Source organism: Ambystoma mexicanum, chromosome 12 (genome assembly GCF_040938575.1).
Source record: "Ambystoma mexicanum isolate Mex_15411 chromosome 12, UKY_AmexF1_1, whole genome shotgun sequence".
NCBI classification, from domain to species: Eukaryota; Metazoa; Chordata; class Amphibia; order Caudata; family Ambystomatidae; genus Ambystoma; species Ambystoma mexicanum.
Genome location: NC_090936.1, coordinates 276,480,844 through 276,504,474, shown reverse-complemented (window position 1 = coordinate 276,504,474; position 23,631 = coordinate 276,480,844). Strand labels below are relative to the sequence as shown.

Here is a 23,631-nt window from a genome sequence, read left to right as displayed (position 1 = left end):
GCACACGAGTCTGCTACATTCCAGCTGCCATTCAAAGATGACAATGGGCCATCACAAATTAAATTAAGTGATTATGATTGATTGCCATTGTGGCTAACATGTCTTGATGTCAGGTAGCCATTAGCACCTCTGTACGTACTCTGAATCAATCTTGCACTAGAATAAAATGGACAAGTAAGTCACAAAATTACCATAACATTACTATAACAAAACACCTCTATATAAGGTTGGTTATCTGCCTCGAATATTCATCAAGACAAGGTGATTATGTCTTATCCGCAAAACTTTCAAAACTTTTCCACGGGTATTAGCAATTGGACCTTGTCCTGTTGCAAATGGAGATCATATAATAAACCATTTTTACACTCAAAGCCAAAACTTTATTGCATTGAATTAAACAACTGAAGAAGAGGGAAACTAGAAATGCATCATGGGTCTTATTAAAAACATAAAACCAAGACTTTGATTACTGTATAAAGGAGAAGTAACAGGCCTGTACAAATTGCCTTACGTATAGCAAACAGGAGCAGATGTTGTGTGAGAAGGCTTCTATAAAAGATACAACTTCAGTTTTTGGAAATTGATCAACTCTGATAATTATGTTCAGCAAATCATACAGACTTATCCTATTTCTGAGAGGTTTTGGACTTTATATTGTATCAATTTATATGCATCTATACGTATTGAAGGTCCTTTGGTAGACTGGAATCAGCTGAGTAAATAGAAGGGAACATATTCTATGAAGGACATATTGACAAGAATGTATTTACTGATAAACAAAATCTAGATCTCTTGGCCCGAATGGGTTATCTATTATAGTTCTTAGAAATAATCCCTCCTTATGGGCAGATGTTTTATGTATTTCATTGCTTTGTGTCTGACCTGGAATTTCCCAGTACATGGCATAAAGCCTTAATCATCCCTGTATATAAAAACATGAGAAAGGGAATATCCTAGCAATTTTCATCCCATCACGCTTTTGGATGCTGAGAGTAAGTTGCTGATATCCCTAATGCTTAATTATCTGGAAGACTAATCATTAACCTCCAGTTATTTGCCTAGATTACAGCCTGCATTATGTAAAGGCTTGGGAATTGTGCTCAATGGGCAGATCTATAGGTTTTGCAAGCCTAGGCATGTACTTCAATACCCTGCCTAAATAGATTTTAGTGTGGCATTTGACTTCATTGACAGGATGAGATTATGGTGTATATCGGCCCACTTGGGTATACCAACACACAGTTATAACTAAGGGTGGATATTGGGGAGGTCTATTACTAAAGTAATAAGGGCTCATTTAGGCATACAGCAAGGCTGCAGACTCATCCCAGGCGTGTTAATGTATATATTTGACATATTCATGATATCCTAGATGAAACTCTGTCCACTAATCCCAAATTGGGAAATGTGTGCCTAGATTAGCTGGCTAATGCAGATGATTTATTTTTGTTTTTTTCTGCTCCTATTGGTCTGCAGCAGAGTTTGAAAACCAAGGAGCGTTATGCAAAGAAAAATAATCATTTGATACTTTTTGAAAAATCAAAGATAATTAATTTTAGGAGTGACAAACAAAATAGTAACTTCGGGTGGACTATTTCAGTTGTATATCTGGAGGAGGTCTCTGAGTTGCTGCACCTAGGTTTTCCAGTTTACAATAAGAACAGAGAAGCCTCCCTAAAACACAGAGTAAGGATGAACGATTTTCCCTTCCTGACTTAAATGAAGAAATTAAGCAAGACATGTTTTTTTCTTCTATGTTACTTGTACTGATTTTTTATTATTTTAAAATAATTCCCAGAATTGTTTATGAATGGAAGGTCTGGGATATAAGAACATGCAATTGGTTATCTGTGTTAGAAAGATTAATTTGACAGGTGTGGTAAAATTGCCACGTTAAATTTCGATTGCAGCTATTAGATACAATCTTGGCTTGAGCACATGAAAGGCCCTGGTAATGTGGAAAAATTGTCCCTCTTCTGTAAGATAATGCTGGCGGCCCCATTTATTTATTTTTTATTTATTTATTTATTTATTTATTTATTTATGTGATGACCTTTTTTGATTGATCAATAAAGAAGTTTCCTCCCTCTAACATCATTTATAGAATCTTGTTAAGCGTTTATATGGGAACGACAATTACATAAGGAAAAGGATAAATTGAGCACACAAGGAAAAAAAAAATGATGGGAACATGATTTCCTGAGAATGAGTTTTTAATTTCGATGCATACCTTGTTATAGGGAAATGTTAAACTCTCAAGGAAGTAGGTTGTTTTTACCAATGTAGTTACAGACATTTCTATGCAATATTTATCAATATTTATAAATGAGATTGCGATTTAATGTACAAAGTACCTTAGAGACCATGAGAAATAGACATAATCTAAAAAAGAAATCATGCTTCTGCCACCTCTGTAAAGTGTTAAAACACTTGGAAATACTAAAACATCTTACACTAAATTGCAATGCGTTGGTGAACTTAAAAATTGATACACTCAAACGCGTTTTGCACAATGAACCAACAATGTCTCCCTGGGCATTCTGGGACAGGATCATGACTGGCTGCCAGATTTACTTATGCATTGTAGGAATCAAATGTATAAATGAATTTTATATAATTTTAGGAGAAAACGTGTAGTGATAATGTTGTATTATCAATTTTGTAAAAGGAATTATGTTTTACTAAAAGGTTTTTATTGATTTAGAATTTGTAGCAATTTGATGAATGGGTTGATGATATGTTTAATTGGATAATGTTGTGAAAGGTTTCAATTGTAACCAAATCTCAGTAAATACATCCATAAATAAATAAATAACCACCCTACAATATCTTCTATTTATCTTCATAACTGGATTGACAGAAGATAGCACATCAGTAGAGTGTTCCCTTTGACATTCTTGCAAAGCCTCATGTCACAGGTTCGAATCCAGACAGGGCCAAACTCATCCTTCAGAAGTCACACAGTGTGGGCAACAATATGCAGCCCTCGTAGTGCGATATAAATGCATATTATTATTATTATTGTTATTATTATTATTATTATGCCTAGCCAAACATGTATGGTTTGCATATACATAGCCGTACTTGAATGACGTGGAATGACTGAATGGTGAAAAGGGCTAAACTTAAGCAAGCACAAGCACTATTAATTAACTGCCCCAGTGTAACTGTACGAAACATACACGGGATTTTACATTTCAGTAACAGGAGTAAACTAAACTGATGATGCAATTTGTTCAAAGGCCCCCATCAGACACAAATCTTCAGTGCCAATTATTCAAACTGGTAGTTAGTGCTAATGCCTGGATCCTTAATGAGAACTTTTTCGGACTCACTGTCAAAAACATCTTCCCTCAAGCTCCCATAAATTTACTTTTAAAATGCTCAATTCCAATGCCTCACTAAGATTCACTTTTACCATTGGTTCTTTGCCCACCTTCATCAGTGCCACTACCTCTTTCACTAATGATGTGCAGCGGTAGTAAGTAGGCACAGGGCACTTGTTCTAATAATTGGTGGGACATTGAAAGTATGTATGAGTCAGCCATTGGCACTTAGTAGTGAAGACACAGGATTGGTACAGAAAATGGATACTGGCATTGATGAGAAGGGCACTGTAACTAATAATAAGAAATGCTACTGTAATGTGTGAATTGGTGCCTCCATGGAGCTGATGTCAATACCCAACACGAGGTTAGTACCAGGGCATATGAATGCACAATAGAATATGGTGGGGTACCTACTATGCCAACTCTTGCCTCTGACACCTCATCAGCTGGCTGAACATTACTGGGTTTCTTGAGTACTCCTCAGAAGGGAAGTTATTGTGAATCCCTGATGTTTAAGCCCCCACAACTCACAGGAACTCTTGAGCACATCTCAAGGTCATCACTCGTCCGTAAGTCGATTTTAAATGATAGAAACGCACTGTGCTGTAAGCGGACATGGTACGTGAACTGTTTAATATGGACAGTTCCGGATTCGTCTCATGAGCTTTTCGTTGTCTAGACCCATATTGCTAGACATGAATCCCAGCAATCACTATCACTGAACCTAATGTTATCTTTCCGTTTTTGTTGTGACCTTTGTCCGTTTTTAATCTTAGACTTTCTCCCTTTGCCATTCCCTGCTTACCTTTTCCCCATTTCCTTTTCACCCCACAGACCACGGTCTGGTTAATACCCTCCAGGGGGTCACGGTTCGCCTAAACGGACAAGGTTTTGGCTCTTTAAGATCACTATGGTGGTGACGTGTGCAGTATAAAAGATAATTAACAAAAAAAACCGAAGCATATCATGGGAGTACTTGGCATATAGAATTATACATGTTCTAGGCGTCCCACAGGATTACCCGGGCATATTATGGCCCTGCCTGATCACATGCTTCTAATAACTGCTCTATATGGCTGGAGCCTGGAGTTGTAAAGGTACTTACACCACATGCCATATAATATCATCATATGGGCATGTACACACACCACATGCCAGTTATTGGCATTGTACAGCAGGGTGCATCTATCCTGGTAGCATACATGATAGCAGTACATAGTATGTAGTGGGAGCATGATTGCAGTCCTTTGCATGTGGTGCATTTACCTGAATGATCATTTGAACAGTGCTCCAATCACATATGCATTCTTTACCCCAACCACACAAACATGAATGAAATTCCCAAACACCCAATGCTGGCACACACAAACCCATCCCAAACGCGTATGAATCCGCTCTCCATGGCTACACTAATGTATTCCTTCATACACTGCACAGCACATGCACTCAAAGCAGAGCAAACCGATTGCCTTCGTCAACTCTTGCTTGAGATTGGCGGCGCAATTGTTGTTATATTACCTGTTGACGAATGCCCTTACCTGCCATGGTTATTTCGATTGTCTCACTGGCATCTGCTGCAGGTGACTGGTATGAGTTAGCAAGGCACGGAGATATGTTAGACGAGGTATTGCTGGTGGCTGTTTCATGTGTCATTGATGTTTCATACTTGTAACTGGAAAGACAACATTGCGTCATTTATTTCTGTTAACACGCAAACAAATAATTTATATTCGTAAGAAAAAATCTAGAAATCCCCCAAGGTTGGTGAAAATTAAATACATTCATTTTATAGATTACATTTTGGAAGAGATTGTTGTTGTTTGAACGGCTCCCAGTGTCATGTGGCTGTGCGTCTTTTAAAAATGTTACTTCCATGTCCCACCCTAGCAGATTTAGTATCAAAATTTGTATGGCTTTTTGTACATAAACCAAGGATTCTTACAACTTTAACCTCGTCCCTTGGGGACACATTTTCAAGCTCCATCGCAATGTAATATGGTAACTGCGGCACAGGCAGAGGGAAATACATGGAGAGGACTCAAAAGGGAATGCACCAATCAGAGAGCGGAATTATAAAATCCCATTGCCACTTTAGCGTCATTGGGGCCACACAATAGAACATAGTGCGTAAGGGTGTCAGGCCTTCTGAGGGACAGTACACATGATGCACTAATGGGTATTCTGTTTGGCATATCTTTCTGCACCATGTCTTCCCTTGGTGCTAAGAAACAGATATAAGGCATTATGTTTGCGCTATATAAACACAATTACAAACAAATAAACAATGATATGCCTTGAAAGCCATGTTTTCCAAATAAGCAGATATGCATCAAGTCCTAGGTTGCTCTTATCTCAGAGTAGAACAGAAGCCCCCAACATGGTACTGTAGGTAGGACATAGCACCTCTATATGAAAGGGAAGAGCAATTTGGCAGAAGGAGACAGAGGTGCTAATGAAGGGATTTCGTTCCTTTCTGTCTGGGCCTATAGATCACACTACAGTTCTCCATTCTTATTTTTCCGGCCAGCCTGCTTGGAAGCTGACCACATAATTGGAAGCAGTGTGTCTGGAGTAGGGTACTGTGTGTGGGGTATTGTGTTGTGGGTGCTGTGTTAGGTAGAGGTTAATAAAAGGGTGTTTGTCATGAAATGTTTGTGGTTCCTAGGCGCTTTTACCCTTGTCTCATGTTCCCATGCTGTGCTGGGATTATCTCTGTAGCTCTATACCAATTCCTCTCAGCACCCACTGTAATATCTTATTTTGGACATGGTAAATTTGCTCTTCTGTTATATTAGGTTACATTGTTTTCTCTGGTACGGCTAACTATGCCACACATATGTGTTTTTTCTATAAAACACTATGATGTGTTTTCTAGAGTCTGCCTTGGTTTAAATTACAATGGTTTGCTTAGTTTGGTAACTGCGACCAATGTCACAACTGACACAAATCTGTTGCAACTGTGAGAAACCTAAAGGTGTCTCCCTGTCTAAACCTCGAGTATCCGTTATTCAGGTGGCCAGGACAAGACCATCGCTATTGGATCCAGTTCCTGGGGGTAGACCAATGAGGGATGATCACCTGGATGTGGGGGTCCTTGGGGACAGAGAGTTGGACGCTGACAGGTGAGACGCGGTATCCCCCTTCCTATGACACCTTTCCCCCATCCTCTCACGTAGCACATTAAAAAACGCTGCCCCCCCTCCTTGGTGACATGAATACCTTCGCACCACACAATAGACAACAGACTAATATGCAACCTGTTTACCTGACATGTCTCAACCTGAGGGTCAGGTAGAGTCAGGCAACTAACCAAAATCACACACACCTGACAGACTTTTCGTTTCCATGCAGGGATAAAAGGTGGAGTAAGAAAGCACAATACGAGCAAGGCAAGCAAGACAGACAGCACAATGAGACAGCTAGTCAAGCGTGGCAGTTCAAGAGAAGGAGAAAAGTGGCAGGTATCAAGAGGGTGGTGAGGAGAAAAGAGACCTTGGCCTTTTAGTCCCAGACCCACAGAACCTTTGTGGAAGAGAGCCTAAAACCGTGGAAAATAGCACCAGTGTCTTGCAGCAGATGTCAACGGTACACAGGGCAAGCTTACGTCGATAAGCAGGAGTGAGGGGAGCTCCCGCACCCGTGCTACCGGCCTTGACTCCAGAGAGGCCAAAAGCCAAAAAGGTTCATCATAGCTGGAGAGTCGAGGGGAGAACCGATAAGAACCGGGCTGTGTTGAGTGAGAATCGCAGAGGCAAGCTTTTGAACCAACTTTGATCAACTATGAAAGAACTGTGAAAGTGTTAAGGGGAGACCAGTTATAAATGGAAACTAGCACCACGTGGGTGCTAAACTTAAAAGACTCTGGTTGATCCCCATCGGAACATCCCCATCTGAACGAAACTACTATTACCAGAAGGTTGTAGGAGGGCCAGCAAAATAGGTCAAAGTGGTTAAGCAAAATCCCTGTACAATCTAAAGACTTTGATCTACAAGCAGTGTGAAAGAAAGGGAGGTTAATCCCACAAACATTGAACTGTGTAAAAAGGAGAACAATGAAAGTTAAGAGTGGTCAGTGCCCAGAAGAGGGGGACCAAGGGGTGAGCCACTATCACCCTGATCAAGAGCCACAGTAAACTTTTGAAGGGAGGCTAAAAATCAAGAGGGGTCAGAGCCGGGCAGAGGGGGATCCAAGGGTGAAAAGTCGTCACCCCAAGATTGAGAAAAGTGAAAGCAAAAGTTAAGAGACACCAAGATGAAGCAGTCACCCAAGTACTAGCAGTCAAGAGGGGTCCGAACCCGGCCGAGGGAGATCCAGGGGTAAATCTATCATCCAAACTTCAAGTAAGAAAAGAACTGACATATAAATGGAGGAATACAATATGTGAGTGTCAGCACCCAGAAGAGGGGGGCCCAGCGGTGAAACCATCACCCTATCTGAATTGTGAATAGCAATTGAGAAGGGTCAGCGCCCAGAAGAGGGGTGCCCAGCGGTGAAACCATCACCCTAGCTGAACTGTGAATAACAATTGAGAAGGGTCAGCACCCAGAAGAGGGGGACCTAGGGGTGAAACCATCACCCTATATGAACTGTGGATAACAATTGAGAAGGGTCAGCGCCCAGAAGAGGGTGACCCAAGGGTGAACCATTATCACTCTAAAAGAACTTTCATTTGGTTAAAGAAACTTTTGTTATTGTTATTTGAACATGTAAGGCCCCGAAGGCAAGAGACTTTCAAAGGAAACAAGACTTGGCCATCAACGTTCCTGAGAACTGCCGTTGTAACTGTTGTATCATGCTGGAGAAGGCTGTGACTGGTCTGTGCTCCAAGCTCCTATCTTACCATGTACTCAAAATGTGGGGAAGGAAAGCCCAGGCTACCGCATCCTGACATATTATTTAAGAACACTTCTTCATTTTCTTGAGAACTATCCCACACCCCTTTTTGTATTAGTTGTGAGGTTTGGCAATAGATTTCTTAGTATATGCCCTTTTATTTTTACACAACGCCACATTGACTGCCTTATTTTTCATTTGATGGTTGACACTTGCACCAATCTTAGTTTTCGATTTAGATTAGACATTTTTCCAACCTGCATACATCATTCATTGTTCAATAAACACCCTTGAACTGTGATCACTTGTGTCTGTCTTACTTGCTGCCACCATAGGTTTCTCAAACAACTCACAGGAATTGGTTTTATTTGTGGACACCTTTGGGTGAAGTTGGACCAAAAGCATACAGGTACTAGAGAATCAATTCGAAACAATTACAGACTTTCTAAATCAAACAGTATTGAGGATGGGTCAAGACCAAGTGACTCTCTCTCCAGGTGTGTAACACCTCTCTAGGTTGAAGTCCAAATCATAACATTTTTAACTAATATATCAAGTCTTTGTCACCCCCAATGAGATTGCCAACAGAATGTTTCAACATCTAATCTTAGCAAGTAATTAGCCGCCTGGCTATCCAAAACTATAATATAAACATACCAAGGATGGCCAATTCAATGGCTCACAAATCCTAACTTCAAATGTCTTAACCCCAAGCTAATGTACCAAAGAAGAAACCATTCTCGTATGAAGGCTCTTCCAAGGTTTACTAGTGGTTGTAGGCCATCCCTCCAAGAATCTGGCCACTGGCCACACACACACACTATAGTAATATGTGTATATTAATTATAGGTAATGTAGTGGGAATATACAGTATTTGCAATATGTTGGAATTATATAATTGAAGTGTATATGACATGATATAGTAAGTCATATATAACATGCCTGTACACAAGAGGCTAGTGCTTATGGAATATGTATTTGTTTATATTTGGTATGGTTACAAACAGTAATAAAGCTGGAATCTCTAGTTCTTTTTCTGTGAAAATAAACAATATAATCTGTTAAGCAGGATAGTTTATAAGCTTTAATTACATACAATTGTACATATACATTTACTTTTTTTACCCTCATGAACAGAACATTCTATGGGCCTGATCACGACTTTGGCGGTAACGCCGGTGGTATTACCGCCAGCAGTATTAGCCCTACCGCCAAACTCCCTGGCGCTATTAGCGCCGGATCACGAGTTTGGCGGTAATGTAATTCCCCATTCCCCATTGAGCCCATTCGGGAATGCCCCATTCCCCATTGGGCTCAATGGGGAAAATTCGCGCTCTTACCACCAGCAGATTTCCCGCCGGCAGTAATAACGCAAATTTTCTGCGGATTTCCCCCCAGCCAAGAGCTGGGGCGAAATCCGCTGAAGTCCTGATTTGGCGGACCCTTAAATCCGGCAGTAATAGCGCGACAGCTGGATTTAAGGGTTACCGCCAAAGTCGTGATGAGGCCCTATGTATTGTGTTTGGTACAACATTAGTGTGTGCTACACTGTTGTTGTATTGACATGAAATAAGTATTTTGCCATTGGGAAACAAAATCAACAGAAGATTAAAAAAAGACTATTCTAATTATGTGGGTGTAAGTGTGATAGTGTGTTTGTATGAAATGTGTTGTAATTAAGGGAATGATTAAAGTAGTTAGATACCTGTTGTTGTATTCTAATTATATTAGACTTTACAAGAGGTTTTTTTTAGTAACAAGAACTGTGATTGCGTATTTGAAGTGTATTGCATTGTAGGGTATTTTTTAAGTAGTTAGATACCTGTAGGCCTATTCTAACTATCTTGACTTTTAAAAGTGCTATTGTAGTATTAAGGATGATACCTGTTGGTTTATTCTAACTGTTTATTGTGCTACAGTTTAGTGAGGAAGTTTTGGTTGAAGGAATATTATGTAGGTACTTGTTAGATTTGCTGGTAACCTATGTTTTGTGGTAATGGAGGTGTTGTTATATGCAAACCATCCACTTCCTTTTTTGACATATGCAGTATAGTGGCCTGAAGTGGGTGTGGCGCCAGTGTAGTATATTATGCCTACTGTTGTGAAGGTTTTCTTGCCAAGAGATACTTGGCCGTGTGTAAAGCTAGTGAGCTTACAATTATTTTTGGTACCATCAGCATTGTATCTTAGAAGCATTAGTATGACATATTGGCTATGTGAGTTTATGTGTATGCTGCAACAATTTTCTGAAATGCAAAAAGGGGATAATATGCCATGATTTGCATTCTGCAGAAGCTGGTGAAATGGAATTGATTCATAATTTGGTTTGGCTACATATACAAATCATTCATTTGGGATGTGCTCTTGTGAAACATGGTTGCAGAGAGTGCATGTATGTTCCCACATGAATGAAATCTGGAAGATTTCATTCATAGGGATGTTTTTTGTTTTCCAGAACTTGTAGTAAGTACATTAGGAATTCTTGTGGATCTTCCTGTGTGTTTATGGTAAATTTTACCATTTCTATACAGTAGTCCAATTCTTGTCTTACACCTAAAACAATGTAAGTGCTGTCAGCATTATTCGTGAAATTTCTCAGAAGGATGAGCATTTGCAAACACAACTGGTCCAAGCCATTTAAATGAATGTTGTGAATAATTGGTGGCAATTGGAAGAGAGGATTTGTTGTTATATTTACATAGAAATGTTATCCAGTTGTGTTTCTGAATTTAAATGGTCCAGGGTGTTGTGCCTCTGCCTCTTTTGATGGGCCTGCAGTTCTTTTTTGAGAAGATATATTTGTCTCTTTGTCTTCTGATGGACGTGCAGTTGAGCTTGTACTAGACAGTTTTGTGGTTGTATTATTTGATGGAGAAACATTTGTTTGTTGTTTCTTTAGCGGTATAGTTGAGATATCTGTTATAGGTTCTAGGTAAGAATACTTCCTAGTTCAACATGCACCATGACAAATCAGTATTCTCACACCATTTTTCGGTTTGATCAGTTTGTGATTTAATTTGAAAGTGTAATATTGGTGATTGTTAGCCCTTTGTGCTTACACGTGTTTCAGCAAACACATTGCCTTTTTCAAATTAGGGCAAGTCATAATCGCATTCTTGCAAAACTCACTTTTTGGAACAAGCTCCCATTTCGTCATGTGTTAAATGCCTCCTGAAAGTGTAATGTTTCTTCTCAGAGGTCAGGCGTCTCTGTTCACCTGTAAAGTCAGTATTCCCACAAGAGTTTCTTTCTTTTTTCTCACCTGTTATATGTTCTGTTTGTATTAGTTTTATTTTTAAATGTTTTTTTGTTTTGAGGTACAGTTTACATATCTTGATGTGTGTGTACAGTGCACATAGTCTGCTGTATTCTGGGATGCAAGGAATGTCAGCATTGACTTTGTTTGCATCAAAGTTAACTAGGAATAGACCATTGAGAGTACACAGAAGTGAAAGTGCTACATAACTCATACCTTATTTAAAGACTGCGCTTCCAATGTCAATCGATGCGTGATCTAGGGTTAGACCTTGCGATTTGTGAATAGGGACAGCATATGCAAGAGATAGAAAGAATTGTTCTCTACATATGTACATGTCTTTGAAAAGAAGGAAACATGCTATTGTGCAGCCAATTTCTTTCATTTATGCAAGTTTGTCAAAGTGAATGTTGACAAACTGAATGTTGTTGTCATGTGAATATGTTTGGAAGCCAACAACTGTACCAATTGCTCCATTGACTAATCCTTATTCTACGTCAAGGTTAGGTTTTAGAATTACTTTTAGATACAGTTTAGACACAGTGTTAATACTTTTTTCTAATCCAGCAGTTTTAGAGGTGCATTTTTCTAAGCTATTTAGTCATGCTGTTGCTTGTTGACACATAGGGGATGTCATGCCATGCACTTCTAGTTTGTCTGTGGAGCTAATATGCAGCATGGGTTGCATTTCTTTTGTTAACATTGTCTCATTGAATTGATTAGAGCTTGCAACAGTTGGAATTAAGTACATGTATTTTATATTTTGCTGAGTAAATTGTTCCATGAAATCAGGAGCAGGTGTGTTTCGCCCATATAGCTCATGGATTAGTCTACTTTTTAAGATGGATTTTGTATCTTTAGTTAGCAGACCAGTTCTAATGCTTTTTAAAATGTTACCATATGTCAGGTGTGCAAACAGTGAAAATGTTGCCAGAAATGTATATTTTCAATGCTGTCGAGTGTGTTACAGTGTGTTACAACATTGGTTGTGTCTCAATATTTAGAAAATAGGTTGACCTTTTATTGGTGTTAACTGCTGAAGGTCTCCTAAAACAATAACATGTTTTCCTCCAAACAGTTCTTGGTAGTTGGTGTTTAGGACTTCTTGCATTCAGAGGTGAATTATTCAGTAGCAGCTTCTGCTAAAAATGTGTAGTATTCGAATTTGTTTTGGTGTACTACTGGCAGGAGCTGTAGTCGGTGTAAAGTTACACCTCCTATGTTGTAGGCAGCTAAACCTGTGGTGGTTGTTATAACAGCCGAAAGGTTGTTGGTTAGTAACTTTTGTAGACCTTTTTAATTAAGAACATTTGACCAGAACCAGCTTCACCACTACCTACATTTTTACAGCTACAAGTTGTAGTATCATGTTTAGAACCATGTTCAGTTTATTCAGTGGGTTCCAGATACATTTTGAGTTTTGCATGCTTGAGTAGTGATTTTAGCACTGACTAGTGTTTTTTACGATTGTTTAAATTGATAGAGGGTATTTTCTACCTCAGTCATGGCTATTTCTGCTTCATGTAGAATAAGTGGTTCACCAGGTATTTCCTGGCTTCCTTTGTGGGTTGGTGGACTGCCCTCAAGTGTGTCTTTATGTAGTTGAGCTTCAATTTCTTCCTCTTATTGGCGTTCACTGTCCAGCAATTCTTTGTATTGTTTGAAATTGATATTTCTTATACTGCTTTCATTTGCTCTGAATGCAGCTTAATTCTTCTTCTTTTCTCCAAGGTTTAAAAAGTTGCAGTAGGGCCATGTAATAAAGTTCTCTATGTTGCAGAGATTTAAATGATAACTTTATATGATTAATTAGGCTTAGTTTAGTAAATTTCACTAGGCTTCCTTAATAAGTTGCTACTGAATATTTGTCAGTTTTCTCATCTGCAAATGCAGTGGAATTGTCTGCAATGTGTTGTATGTCTATGTTTGCATTCCATAAGGTGACAATGATTGCAATGTAATCATTGATGTACTTGGATGCTTTGTCCCATTTAATGTATGTGTTTTTAGGGGATTTGCCTTTTACACTGTGTTTAACAGAAGACATGAAGCTATTCCCTTTTCCTTTTTTTGCATTGTAACAATGTGTCATCACTCTCTTGGCCAAATGTGGGATCATCTTTATCCACAAACGCGTTTGCATGTGTGCTGCTCCTCTGGATTGATATTCTTTTCTCCAAAAGTGAAGGGGTAGTTTTATTGCAGATGAAGTGCACAATGGCACTGAAGCAATGGTGGAAGTGCCTTGATACATTGAGAGGGTCAAAAGAACAGAGTTCTCCTGGTGTTTTTATATCTGGTGTTTTTATATCTATTCCACCTTTGTTTTGGTTTGCAGTATCTAGGAGGTTGTGCACGTCATCCCATGCGTACTCTACACAACTTAAAGTAACACACCATGTGGGTGTGCATAGGTTCCTTAGCAAACAACGTACCTCAGTGTGGTGTTGGAACCAGAATTCTTTTTTTACCACACATTTTTGTCAAGGGATTTGTAATTCTTGACTGCAAAACTTCATCTTTTGTCTTTTATCTTTTGAAGCAGTTGGGTAGCGGTCATGTTTAAAAAATGAGAGCCTGTTTTTAATGTGTGTGTAACTCCATAACATAGAGTTGCTAGTTCACTTTCGACACATGAGGTGGAAAAGTATTCTACATTTTGTCTGAATCTGGGGTCTTCAGAATACATTCTTAAAAATCGATATTCTGATAGACTAATGTGTGTGGAACTTTCATCATATCTTCCGGCTATTACGGTAGTAAAGAGTAGAGGAAAATAACGTGCTTCTACACTTTTTTCCCATATGCGCATTGGGGATCGTGTGGATTCACGCATCTGACATGCTTCTAATCATCTTCAACGGGGTCTTTGGAGTGTAGTGGGTGAATTGTATACTGGTCTAAAATATTGCCTGCAGTAACAGGAGCTAAACGTTCAAATTGGCCAGTTGCTGGTGAATCTTTCATTATTTGGGTGGTTTCTCTTATGTTTATATCTTTGTAGTATTCATTGTTTTCTTTCAGATACTGTAGGGCTTGTCTAACTTTGTTTAAGTTGACTAGTTGTTGCCAATTTATTTTGTCTTTTGTTGGTACATCATTAACTAGTACAATCAAAGATTGATCTATTGGCCATTGTCCTCCTAGAGTTTCTACATTTTCTTTAAGTCTAATGGCAATATACTACTTTAAAACGGATGACTTCTAGTAACTCAGATGGAGGTAATTTGGATGTTTTCAGTTGAAGGTCGCATTATAGCTTGAAATGGTTTATTGTTTGGATTATAATGCTCTCATACAAGTTAAGTTGTTCAAGAGCCTTTGGAAATGAGAATATTTCTGTTATTAGTGATAGCACATGATGGTATTTGGTTATTGTGAAGCTTTGTATTGCAGTACTTGCAAACTATTGAGGGGTCAGTTATTTTGTATGTATTTTCTGCTGCTAGATATGAAGCTAATTGGAACCATTGGGATTTCTTATTGTCCTCTATTTTGTAGGCCATATGTACTATTTTGTGGACTTTTTACAAAAGGTTCTGTGGCATCAGAAACATACTTGGTCTCGTATTTCAGTAGATGTGTTTTGAAACTTAGCTATTGCTTTTTTGTACATGTTTGTTAGGAGGTTAGAGTTTGTGAGGCTTTCACAGATGTTTTCTGAAGTTACTGAATATTCTAAGTCAACTTCAGTTCCAAGGTATTTACTTTGGATATGCTCTATTTCTTGAAGGAGTCTGTTATCTGTTCCATGTAGGAGAATGATATTTAAACTTTTTAGTTCTAGTGCAGGAGCTTTTGCATAGTATAGTCTATGCACAAGATTCTGTATAGTGGAATGGTGTGTTGGTAACATTTTGATGTGGTGGAAGGTGCTTTTGTGAGCAGTTCCTGAAATGCTGGCTAATGAATGTCCTCGTAGTCCAGTGTGGCTCGGCACTGGACAAGAGTTGATGGTTTGTAAATTTTTCATTTTAGTTTTGTCTTTATCAGGGTAATTCATAGAATTTCGCAGAAAAGTGTCGCAAGCGGCTGGCGCAGAGTGTCCGCGTGCGATTGTCTGCGCCAGGCACGTGCGCTAAAACCGATTTCCGCGCAGAGCGTATTCATGGATTTTAGGCTCCCAAACCAGCCGTGGCGCAGAATATCGCAGCAACCCTGCAGCAGCGCCAGTAACGCCCCCAAGAACGCCCTCGCGCAAGGAAAAGCCATCAAAATCGCTAAATCATCGCAAAGGGCTGCGCTAACCCTGGACCAGTTTACAGGGCTGCCAAACAAGGAACGCAAAGATGATAACGTTCATATCAGGGGTAGGGGGAAGTTTTACACGCGATTAGCCAGAGTACGTGTATTACAGGGGTACGCGGGCAGTTTTACACGCGATTGCCCAGGGTACGTGTATTACAGGGGTACGCGTGAAGTCTCACACACGATTAGCCAGGGCACGTGTATTACAGGGGTACGCGGGAATTATCAAACGCGATTTGGCTGGGTACGTGTTTTACAGGGGTACACGGGAAGTTCTACACGCGATTTGTCTGGGTACGTGTATAACAGGGGTGCGCGGGAATTATCACACGCGATTTGGCCAGGTACGTGTATTACAGGGGTGCACGGGAATTATCACACGCGAATTGGCTGGGTACGTGTATTACGGGGTGCGTGGGAAGTTACACACGCGATTAGGCTGGGTGGGTCCTCACAGGTGTTCCCTGTACACCCTCCACTGCCCCTGCAGGCAGCCCACAAAACAGGGGACTACCCTGCACACCTGCTCATGTCCCCTTGCACCCCCACCCCCCAGCAACCAGGGGCAGCCTCCACCAGGCCCCCACCCATGTCTCCCACCACCCCCACCACCCAGCAGTGCAGGGGCAGCCTCCACCAGGCCCCCACCCATGTCCAACCCATGTCTCCCACCACCCCCACCCCCCAGCACTGTGGGGCACCTGACAGCAGGCCCCCACCCATGTCTCCCACCACCCCCACCCCCCAGCAGTGCAGGGGCAGCCTCCACCAGGCCCCCACTCATGTCCCCTTGCACCCCCACCCCCCAGCAACCAGGGGCAGCCTCCACCAGGTCCCCACCCATGTCTCCCACCACCCCCACCACCCAGCAGTGCAGGGGCAGCCTCCACCAGGCCCCCACCCATGTCCAACCCATGTCTCCCACCACCCCCACCCCCCAGCACTGTGGGGCACCTGCCAGCAGGCCCCCACCCATGTCTCCCACCACCCCCACCCCCAGCAGTGCAGGGGCACCCTCCACCAGGCCCCCACCCATGTCACCCACCACCCCCACCCCCCAGCAACCAGGGGCACCTGCCAGCAGGCCCCCACCCATGTCTCCCACCACCCCCACCCCCAGCAGTGCAGGGGCACCCTCCACCAGGCCCCCACCCATGTCTCCCACCACCCCCACCCCCCAGCAGTGCAGGGGCAGCCTCCACCAGGCCCCCACTCATGTCCCCTTGCACCCCCACCCCCCAGCAACCAGGGGCAGCCTCCACCAGGCCCCCACCCATGTCTCCCACCACCCCCACCACCCAGCAGTGCAGGGGCAGCCTCCACCAGGCCCCCACCCATGTCCAACCCATGTCTCCCACCACCCCCACCCCCCAGCACTGTGGGGCACCTGCCAGCAGGCCCCCACCCATGTCTCCCACCACCCCCACCCCCAGCAGTGCAGGGGCACCCTCCACCAGGCCCCCACCCATGTCACCCACCACCCCCCCCAGCACTGTGGGGCACCTGCCAGCAGGCCCCCACCCATGTCTCCCACCACCCCCACCCCCAGCAGTGCAGGGGCACCCTCCACCAGGCCCCCACCCATGTCTCCCACCACCCCCACCCCCCAGCAGTGCAGGGGCAGCCTCCACCAGGCCCCCACTCATGTCCCCTTGCACCCCCACCCCCCAGCAACCAGGGGCAGCCTCCACCAGGCCCCCACTCATGTCCCCTTGCACTCCCACCCCCCAGCAACCAGGGGCAGCCTCCACCAGGCCCCCACCCATGTCTCCCACCACCCCCACCCCCCAGCAGTGCAGGGGCAGCCTCCACCAGGCCCCCACCCATGTCCAACCCATGTCTCCCACCACCCCCACCCCCCAGCCACCAGGGGCAGCCTCCACCAGGCCCCCACCCATGTCTCCCACCACCTCTACCCCCCAGCAGTGCAGGGGCAGCCTCCACCAGGCCCCCACTCATGTCCCCTTTCACCCCCACCCCCCAGCAACCAGGGGCAGCCTCCACCAGGCCCCCACCCATGTCTCCCACCACCCCCACCCCCCAGCAGTGCAGGGGCAGCCTCCACCAGGCCCCCACCCATGTCTCCCACCACCCCCACCCCCCAGCACTGTGGGGCACCTGCCAGCAGGCCCCCACCCATGTCTCCCACCCCCCCACCCCCAGCAGTGCAGGGGCAGCCTCCACCAGGCCCCCACCCATGTCCAACCCATGTCTCCCACCACCCCCACCCCCCAGCCACCAGGGGCAGCCTCCACCAGGCCCCCACCCATGTCTCCCACCACCCCCACCCCCCAGCAGTGCAGGGGCAGCCTCCACCAGGCCCCCACCCATGTCTCCCACCACCCCCACCCCCCAGCCACCAGGGGCAGCCTCCACCAGGCCCCCACCCATGACTCCCACCCCCCCCAACCCCAGCAGTGCAGGGGCACCCTCCACCAGGCCCCCACTCATGTCCCCTTGCACCCCCACCCCCCAGCAACCAGGGGCAGCCTCCACCAGGCCCCCACCCATGTCACCCACCACCCCCACCCCCCAGCATCCAGGGGCAGCCTCCACCAGGCCCCCACTCATGTCCCCTTGCACCCCCACCCCCCAGCAACCAGGGGCAGCCTTCACCAGGCCCCCACCCATGTCACCCACCACCCCCACACCCCAGCAAACAGGGGCACCTGCCAGCAGGCCCCCACCCATGTCAACCACCACCCCCACCCCCCAGCAACCAGGGGCAGCCTCCACCAGGCCCCCACCCATGTCTCCCACCACCCCCACCACCCAGCAGTGCAGGGGCAGCCTCCACCAGGCCCCCACCCATGTCCAACCCATGTCTCCCACCACCCCCACCCCCCAGCACTGTGGGGCACCTGCCAGCAGGCCCCCACCCATGTCTCCCACCACCCCCACCCCCAGCAGTGCAGGGGCACCCTCCACCAGGCCCCCACCCATGTCACCCACCACCCCCACCCCCCAGCAACCAGGGGCACCTGCCAGCAGGCCCCCACCCATGTCTCCCACCACCCCCACCCCCAGCAGTGCAGGGGCACCCTCCACCAGGCCCCCACCCATGTCTCCCACCACCCCCACCCCCCAGCAGTGCAGGGGCAGCCTCCACCAGGCCCCCACTCATGTCCCCTTGCATCCCCACCCCCCAGCAACCAGGGGCAGCCTCCACCAGGCCCCCACCCATGTCTCCCACCACCCCCACCACCCAGCAGTGCAGGGGCAGCCTCCACCAGGCCCCCACCCATGTCCAACCCATGTCTCCCACCACCCCCACCCCCCAGCACTGTGGGGCACCTGCCAGCAGGCCCCCACCCATGTCTCCCACCACCCCCACCCCCAGCAGTGCAGGGGCACCCTCCACCAGGCCCCCACCCATGTCACCCACCACCCCCCCCAGCACTGTGGGGCACCTGCCAGCAGGCCCCCACCCATGTCTCCCACCACCCCCACCCCCAGCAGTGCAGGGGCACCCTCCACCAGGCCCCCACCCATGTCTCCCACCACCCCCACCCCCCAGCAGTGCAGGGGCAGCCTCCACCAGGCCCCCACTCATGTCCCCTTGCACCCCCACCCCCCAGCAACCAGGGGCAGCCTCCACCAGGCCCCCACCCATGTCTCCCACCACCCCCACCACCCAGCAGTGCAGGGGCAGCCTCCACCAGGCCCCCACCCATGTCCAACCCATGTCTCCCACCACCCCCACCCCCCAGCACTGTGGGGCACCTGCCACCAGGCCCCCACCCATGTCTCCCACCCCCCCCACCCCCAGCAGTGCAGGGGCAGCCTCCACCAGGCCCCCACCCATGTCCAACCCATGTCTCCCACCACCCCCACCCCCCAGCACTGTGGGGCACCTGCCAGCAGGCCCCCACCCATGTCTCCCACCACCCCCACCCCCAGCAGTGCAGGGGCACCCTCCACCAGGCCCCCACCCATGTCACCCACCACCCCCACCCCCCAGCAACCAGGGGCACCTGCCAGCAGGCCCCCACCCATGTCACCCACTACCCCCACCCCCCAGCCACCAGGGGCAGCCTCCACCAGGCCCCCACCCATGTTTCCCACCACCCCCACCCCCCAGCACTGTGGGGCACCTTCCACCAGGCCCCCACCCATGTCTCCCACCCCCCCCACCCCCAGCAGTGCAGGGGCAGCCTCCACCAGGCCCCCACCCATGTCCAACCCATGTCTCCCACCACCCCCACGCCCCAGCACTGTGGGGCACCTGCCAGCAGGCCCCCACCCATGTCTCCCACCACCCCCACCCCCAGCAGTGCAGGGGCACCCTCCACCAGGCCCCCACCCATTTCACCCACCACCCCCACCCCCCAGCCACCAGGGGCAGCCTCCACCAGGCCCCCACCCATGTCTCCCACCACCCCCACCCCCCAGCAGTGCAGGGGCAGCCTCCACCACGACACCAACTTCCCTGGCACTGAAGCTGGTGCCCCTCTGCCTCCTTGGCCGGGGGTTGGCACTGGTGCCACCTGTTGTAGTGGCCGACATGGCAACCCCAGAGGCAGGAGTGGGTGGGCAACTGGGTCCTGGGGCAGGGCTGTGGGGCGACGGAAAAGCAGTCAGGAGCCTTTGGTTCCAGCAGGGGTGGTCACAGCAACAGCACCCCTGGCTGATGTGCAGGCAGCAAATGGCAGGGCACGTGGCCAGCAGGCAGTCAGGCAGCAGCAGATGGCAGGTGGGTGCGTGCTCAGGGCTCTGGGGGGCAGTAATTTGGCCCCCTGGGCAGGAGCGTGGTCTTCCGTGTGTGAACGCGTGGCCAGCTTGATACGAGTGATTTGGCACGGGAAAATCAAACACGTCTGCGTGTAAATCGACGTGCACGCATATGAAAATGTTGCGTGACACGTCCGAGTGTCAAAGCGTGTAATAGTTGAAAATGGACCTACACGCAGAAGTGACAAAGCGTGTGATTGGTGAAAAAGGACCTACACGCAGAAGTGACAAAGCGTGTGATTGGTGAAAAAGGACCTACACGCAGAAGTGACAAAGCGTGTGATTGGTGGCAATGGGCCTAGCACGTACACGCCGCGTAAGTGACGCTGTACGTGTGGGCCTGTATATAAGGTACGTGTAGAACACCATTTCCTTGTACGTGCTTTTCGTGGAGAGCGAGTGGGTGAATTCTGTACTTCTTGTCGTTTCACACGCGATTTACTTCACAGCGTTTCCAGTTCGTACTCCCTGTTACCTCCGACAGCTTTTTCTCTTTTTTCTCTTGTACTGGTTTACCTGGGCCTGTTCCCTCAAACAGTGTCCCCTTCTACTGTTGTCCTGTCTCCTCAGACAGCGTACAAATCTTCTTTTGGCGGGGGTGTTGCCAACCAAACGTGCTCATTTCTCACGCTCTTTTACCTGGCAGACGGTGAGTCACGCACGTATCTAACTTCTGTGCTTGCCCCGTGTGTAGCCTACCCCTTCAGAGGTCATTCTAGGCTGCGTGTGACACGCATACGTTCATTCTTGTGTTACTGGGTGCCACAGCGTAGTGCAGGTTTTTCTTTCTGCACACGTGGTCTAGGAGGGGTTGCGTGCACGTCATCTCCCTTTTTTGGGACTCCTGTGCGTTGCGTGACCCGTCATCTTTCCCCAGGGGTTACATTCACCCTTGCTAGAGCACTAGGGTACAATTACCATCTGGTACCCAACCCCTTTGACCCCCAATTGCCCAGGACAATAAATAGTCTACATCCACTCCCATACGCACATTAATATCAGTGCCATGGCTGGGAGGCGAGGATTCCGTAAGGGTGGCAAAGGTGGAAGAGCCACAAGTGGTGGCCGTGGTGGATCCGCTAGGGGACGTGGTCGTAACTTGCAGGGTGAGCCTGTCCCCCCATGTGTGGAGGACCAGTCAAGGGCACCCATAATCCCCCCCTCCTCCCCCCTCCCCCCTCCCGTTGAGGCTGATGTGGCTGACACCATCCATGCTCAGCCCTTGTTGGACCAGCCCATTGTGGCACCAGACCTGGCTGACTCCATGGCTGACTTCCAGGTCAGCAGGGCTACGACACGTGCGCTGGTGCACGTTGATGCCATCATGCCACGTGGATCTCAGGCAGCAAGGTCATCTGCTGCCCCAAGTAGGCAGGGCGGAGAGGCTGCAGGGGCAGCTGCGGCTCCATCCACCCCAGCTCTCACACACCCAGCCAGGACAGTGTCGGTCCTAGTCCATGCTGCTGACATTCCCCCTGACACCATTACACTAGAGCCAATGCCTGCACCAACTCCCATCCTGAGTGTGCAATCCCACACACCTGATACAGAGCCCACCAGGGCTCCTGCCCCTAGTGTCCAGAGCGGCGCAGGACACTCAGGATCACCACCACCTTCCAAGCGGAAGAGGAAGAGTGCTCGTCCGGCACAGGCTGATGCCCCAGACACGGCTACACAGTCCGGCCGGTCCAGGAAGCCCAGCTTCACGGATGACGAACTCAATGCACTTGTCGAGTATGTGTCCGGACATGATAACGAGATGGTCATTGTTGCAGGATCCAAGACCACACCTGCACAACGCCAGGCACACTGGCAGACCGTTGCGGACATCGTAAGTGCCCTTGGAATCGTGAGGCGCACAGCCAATGATTGCTATAAGCGCTGGAATGACCTAAAGCGCAGGGCAAAGAAGAAGCTGGCCTCAAGTCATGCCGCAACTCTAGTGACTGGAGGTGGGTCTCCAGTATTAGACATGGAACTCACTCCACATGAGTCAGTCGCTGGGACCTACGTCACGGAGGAACAGATCCAAGGCGTGGGAGATCTGCCTGATTACGAGGCATTGTCCGGTGAGTGCACATGCATGTGTGTGTCATCCATGTGCATGGTGTGTGTGTGAGGGCATCTGTTTGTGTGCCAGGTGAGAGTGTGTGCACCTGAGTCGTATGGGTCAGCCATGTGCTTCATGCAATACATCCTGCGCAGCTGCATTTGGCCATTGCAGTATCCCTTCTGCCAACAGTAGACATCTAGCCCAACAGCACCCCAGTTGCCCTTGTAGTGTCACCTTGCCACAACATTGTTGCTTATTTTTCTATGTTCAATCAGACAGATTGTTTGCATTCCACCACTTATACTAGGCATTCCTCAGTCCTATGGTCACATGTCTGGCATGGCTATGGTAAAGTGGAGTGACTTTGTTACCTGGATATCATATGTTCACACATGTCCCTGTGCAATTGGACCATATTGGACTGGCAGCTCCAGGTGAAAAATCAGACCTGTTTGAATTAGAAAAGCTATTGCATGCGGGAACTGGACTGAATGAATAAGTGCTGCCCTCCTCTCCATCTACACTCAATAGCAATGGTACATGCCAGCTGTGTGATGGCATGTGTGTGTCACCTGGCAATCACAGGCCAATGTGTGATGCCACTGCCAGGCAGCATGCAGAAAATGTGTTCATCTTCCATCTTTGTGTCATGAGTGTGTGCCATTTGCCTGCCCTTCATACGCAGTGAGGGTGCATGCATGGGAGGGTCTTAGTCATGTGGGACATGTGTCAATCAAGTACTGGTTCTCTTGCTTCTCAGCCCTCATGGTGTGCCATGGTGCTAATGCGTGTTTCCATTTCTTTGTCATTATGTCATTGCAGGGGAAGACGCACCTGATACTGCTGGGGTTGTGGAGATGGTGCAGAGCCAGGAGGGGTCCGAGGGCCGACCAACCACCAGTGAGGGACGTGGTGTGCTGGTGGGTGAGAACCCACAAGTGCTGCAGGTCGTGCTCTCAAGGGGTGTCTCTGGCTGCACCTCCCCCGAGCTGTACTCAGCTGTTGACTCGGATGATGAGACCTACGTGCCGTCGCAGGTGAGTGTTCCAGGGAGGGATTCTGTTCTGTCCCACCTACCTGCACCAGGGTCAGAACCCTCAATGGGGATGTCAGTGTTGGCAGCTAGGCCTTTGGTGGTTACGGATGCAGGGTCACACTCTGCGACATCTGATCCTGTTCC

The 23,631-nt window shown here is 47.3% G+C and overlaps 1 protein-coding gene across 1 annotated transcript in view; it reads right to left on the bottom strand.

Moving 5' to 3' along the window:
* LOC138513506 (solute carrier organic anion transporter family member 1C1-like) overlaps positions 1–23,631 on the bottom strand; it is a 503,198-nt gene that overhangs the window by 280,519 nt on the left and 199,048 nt on the right. Inside the window, exon 5 of the mRNA XM_069628421.1 lies at positions 4,868–5,001. Coding sequence (XP_069484522.1) covers positions 4,868–5,001 — 134 coding nt within the window. The remainder of the gene's footprint in view (positions 1–4,867; positions 5,002–23,631) is intronic.